Source organism: Propithecus coquereli, unplaced genomic scaffold, assembly GCF_000956105.1.
Source record: "Propithecus coquereli isolate 6110/MARCELLA unplaced genomic scaffold, Pcoq_1.0 Scaffold165, whole genome shotgun sequence".
Taxonomy (NCBI): Eukaryota; Metazoa; Chordata; class Mammalia; order Primates; family Indriidae; genus Propithecus; species Propithecus coquereli.
Window position 1 is genome coordinate 760,703 of NW_012141080.1, and position 4,790 is coordinate 765,492.

Consider the following 4,790-nt stretch of genomic DNA (forward strand, 5'->3'; position numbering starts at 1 on the left):
GGGGAAGCATTCCAGGGGCAGGTACAGAGATCAAAAATATTAAGGGATGTATGGAGGAGTGCAGAGAGATCAATTCTGGAATAGAAGGTATATAAAGATGTTGAAGGCTAGAAAGATAGACTGAAAAGATCCTGAAAGCTGTTGCAAAGAAATCTGGGAGCTCACTTGATAAACAACAGAGTGACTGGCTTAGCAAGAGGCCATAGTTTCATTATAAATAGACAACAGTTATAACCAGGACGTGAACAACTTTGGTGGCTCAGAAGCTTAAAAAAAAAAACTCCACAAAACTTGAGAAAGCCTAACTGACTAGGTTGTTTTAGGTTATTTTCCACCTTGCTAGGAATATAATATAGATAGTGCTCACTCTTGAAGTCAAAATTGTCAGTATGAACCGACAACTTACCAACTTGCTAAAGGCCTAATTAACTTACATTGAAGTTAAAATTTGACATAACACTGCAAATGACAAGACATCAAGAAAAGGTTACCTATGATTCAACTTCTAACTAATCCAATGGCCTTGCCCTTTTGCTGCAAAACAAAACCCTCCGGGCCAGGCCCAGTGGCTCATGTCTGTATTCCTAGCACTCCGAAAGGCCGAGGCAGGAGGATCGCTTGAGGCCAGGAGTTCAAGACCAGCCTGAGCAAGACCCTGCCTCTGCCAAAAACAGAAAAATTAGCTGGGTGCAGTGGTGGGCACTTGTAGTCTCAGCTACTCGGAAGGCTGAGGCAGAAAGATCACCTGATCCCAAGAGCTGGAGGTTGCAGTGAGCTACGATTATGCCACTACACTCTCCTCTGGGTGACACAGCAAGACTCTGTCTCAAAAAAAAAACACAAACAAAAAACCCCTTCAAATCTTAGGAAGAATGGACTGTACTGCTAACTATTAAAGTCTAAACAAACATTAAAACTCCAAACATCGAAACTTGGCTCCCAAGTATTGAAAATCTGTGCCAAATGAAGGTTTCAATTTCAACACACGAGTCTTATGGTAAAGAGTCGGCTCTCTGCCATATCTTGACAACCTCTTCCAACACTCTGGCAGAACCACAGTCTGAGCCCTTGGCAGAAAGGCCTCCTGCTGGGCTTCAAACATGGGACCCACTCACCTCAGGGTGTTGGTGGAAATGGCCACAATGCCCTCGGGACACTGTTCCGAGGCAAAGCCAGATGCAAATTCTAGGGTCTCATAAGACAGAGGGGTGAGATGGAAGCGAGACTGGTAAGAATAGCTCAACCATGAGCGGCTTGACATGGCCAATACCTGAGGAGAGAAAAACATCTCCAATAAGCTTGGAAACAACTCAAAACATGGGATGCTGATCAAACACTCTATCCCTAAATTTCAGTCTGCTGGATATTCTAGAAACCTAATAGGCTATCTTAAGAAAAAGAGGCCTAGAAACGAGGCAGTATGGCTTGGTATATGCTAAAAGCATGGGCTATGAGCCATATGACCAACACTAATCACTTAATCTCCCTGAGCCTATGTCCAGGAATATAAAATGGAAAGGCTATCATCACAAGGCTAGACAGCTGCAAGAATTAAATGAGGTAACAAGGAATGAACTAACCAGCACCTAACACTAATATTCTTAACCACAAAGGCTATGTTTCCCAATCTCTTTCACATTAGGTGAATATATTGCATCCATGATATTAATGTAAGACTGGGAAAATCATGGCTAGTGGTGCCAAGATGGGAGAATTCCAGCTACCCTCCAGCCCCTCTATCAGTCAGAGGGCTGAAGGGATTGATAACAACCCACCTATGAGCAAATCATGGTACAGTGCCATGGAACCCCAGTTAGGAAGCTCTGGATTAAGGAATTCAAGATTCCCCATATGAAGAAAACTAATCAAGACAGATCTAATGTCAAATCAGCTAACTAGTGGTCAATCAGCGAAAGTAAAGCTTACAATAAAGATTTTTTTCAGCTGGTGCCACTAACATCCAAACATGCTGTCTGCCCCCTTCCATTACTTACTGCCTCCTGGCCTTGCATTCGGACACGGAAGAGCTTTACAGGACGGGACCCCAGGTATCGAGTGCGAGTGTCAGATAGATCCCCAGTGACAGGGTCCAGAACTGTCCTCAGCAGCACACCATTCTAATCAAAAAGAGAGGAATAGGTGAAGCCTACTCATGAGGGAAGCTTATCAGTTATCATAAGGAAATTTCTCCCTTGGCTATTTTATACAGCAAATCAGAGTAGATAGAAAAAAAATGACTTGGTGGTTTAAAAAAGACCTGAAAATCAGACAGCCATTCATTCATTCTCTCAGTAAATGACTTACTCATTCAAATAGTTACACAGCATCTACTAAGTAAAAAACATTTATTTTCCACTATATACCCTTTAAATATTTTTTTTGCCATATACAATAAGCTCTTCTTTACAATTTTAAAATAGATCCACAGTTAAAAATAACCAGGCAATGGTCTCTAAACACCATTTCCCCTAAAATGACCAAGACAGCTAAGAGAAATGACTAATTTTGGGCTGGGGCAAGATTCTTCCACATACATGTGAGACACCTTATTGCGCAAGAAGGCAAAGAATCCCCTAAAGATAGTGGGAACATGTTAAAAGGAACCAACTTCAAAGGGGAACTCCCGTTTGCCTAAAATGAGGCAATTTAGCACCCCCCCCAAAAAGATAACAATAGTTCAAAGCACAAATATACAAAAATCCACAAGTTCACGGTATTATTTTTAAAAAACAAAAAAACCCACTTCATTGGCTCCCACGGAAGGGAGATTGCTATGGCCCTAACTTTTTACTTTGAAACAGCTGAACAATTGTGGGAGGGGTATCATTTTCCTGTACAAACTGTATTTAGAGTAAGCAAAGAAATGGAGCTGATTTTGTCTTTGAAGAAGAATTCCAGCTAACTGAATGTAGAAAAAAATAGAAAATCATCATTTTTAACCCCTAATGAAATTAAAAATCTAGGCAATGTGTATCAATAGCTATAAGATCGACGGGGAGCTTTAAAACAAATAAGATAGATATTCAGCTGGGCATGGTGGCACCTGCCTATGGAGTCCCAGCTATTTGGGAGGCTGAGGCAGGAGGATTGCTTGAGCCCAAGAATGTGAGTTTGCAGTGAGCTATGATGACACCACTGCACTCTATCCTGGGCAACAGAATGAGACCCTGTCTCCAAAAAATAAAATGCAGAGGATAGAGGAACACAACACACACAGGAATGACTTTGTCATGTCCCAAAGGTGGGAAATTCTACAAGACAAATGATCTGGTCACTCAACATTTAAAAATGGAGGTGTGACAGTGAAAAAGATGAAAAAAGACAGATGAATCAAATGAAAAAAAAAAAGTGTGGACTGCTACACTGAGATCCTGAGTAGAAGCAACTATAAAGCCATTTGCAGGGAAAAAAGAAAATCAGAGAAAACTGGAATATGGTGTTAAAGAATTATTGTTGTATTCTGCTGGGTGTGGTAACATTAATATCTTACAGACACCTGTGGCCAAGCACAGTGGCTCACACCTGTAATCCCAGCACTTCAGGAGGTTGAGGTGGGAGGATGGCATTAGCCCAGGAGTTCAAAGTTGCAGTGAGCTATGATCATGCCACTGCACTCCAGCCTGGGAGACACAGTGACACTCTGTCTCTCAAAACAAAACACCATAAATATCTGTTAGATCTACACTACCAAGCATTTATGGATGAAATGATAAATCATCTCAGATTTGCTTTAAAATACTCCAGGAAAAAGAAAAGAGAGAGAATAGATAAAACAAAGACAGCAGAATGTTGTTGACAGCTATTAAAACTGGGTACAGGGAGGTTCATTACATTAGTCTCTCTAACTTCTGGGTACGTTTGAGAATTTCTAAATTAAGAGGTAAAATTAAAAAGCAAAATGTACCTGGGCTAGAATTATTTAGATGTTTGAGTAAATAAAAAGCATATTATCAAGAACCCTGACACTATCTTAGGTTCCTGTTTTTATAGCATGAAGAACTCAGCTGCTTTGATAACAGGCAACATTTAGGGGTCCTTTATTACTAATGGAGCCAATTATGTACTGTCACATATTTGTTTCAAAAGCTGAAATGAATTGTGAGAACTGCAGGTGACCCTTGAGGCCCCCATCTAGTTCTGACTGCAGCAGTGATTGCAAAGCATTTTTAGTAAACGTGAAGACTCTTCATGAAAATACTTTCTTCCCGGCCTGCTTTGTCCTAATTAAAGAGCTAAGAAAAGTGGAACCCAGGGCAGCACTGCTTCACTTCTCATAAGGCGGGTATCTGGAACCACAGGCATAGAAAACACTTGTATCAAACAACGGACTGGACAAAACCCACACAAGGCCTCTGGATCTCTTACCTGTAGCCCAATATTCAGGTATAGGAAGCCGATCGAGCCCCTCTCACCCAGCTCATCCTGCTTCTCAGTCCCACCCATTTCCACAATACACAAGGACTCAGGCTGGGCTGGGAGAGCCTGCATGCTCAGAGGTTGCAAACAGTCCTGTGGGGAGAGGTGGGGGAAAATCACAAAACACAAAAAATTACCAATTTTGGAAAAATATACCCAGAGAAATTTAAATTCTAGGATTGAAGAAGTGCTTTCTTGTACACAGGGAAAAACCCCAGGAGTGAGTTCTAAGACAGTAGTCAGTTATTAGTTAAACTAAATCTCAGAATAAGCTTTGGGAGAATCATGCTTTCCTCTTTTTATCAAAGTGCATAATGATAATGTAAACATACAAAGGACACCTCCCTAAGTCACCTAGGGATCTGGAGCAACTC

At 41.2% G+C, this 4,790-nt stretch overlaps 2 protein-coding genes across 2 annotated transcripts in view; both read right to left on the reverse strand.

Moving 5' to 3' along the window:
• The window catches only part of LOC105808001 (splicing factor 3B subunit 3), a 37,662-nt gene extending 33,146 nt beyond the window's left edge, over positions 1-4,516 (reverse strand). The window contains exons 1-3 of the mRNA XM_012641547.1: positions 4,366-4,516; positions 1,995-2,117; positions 1,116-1,270 (exon numbers count right to left, since the gene is read on the reverse strand). Of these exons, the coding sequence (XP_012497001.1) occupies positions 1,116-1,270; positions 1,995-2,117; positions 4,366-4,488 (401 nt within the window). The 5' untranslated portion in view covers positions 4,489-4,516. The remainder of the gene's footprint in view (positions 1-1,115; positions 1,271-1,994; positions 2,118-4,365) is intronic.
• Positions 4,491-4,790, reverse strand: part of LOC105807970 (splicing factor 3B subunit 3-like) — a 42,380-nt gene continuing 42,080 nt past the window's right edge. The window contains exon 6 of the mRNA XM_012641510.1: positions 4,491-4,509. Within this exon, the coding sequence (XP_012496964.1) occupies positions 4,491-4,509 (19 nt within the window). The remainder of the gene's footprint in view (positions 4,510-4,790) is intronic.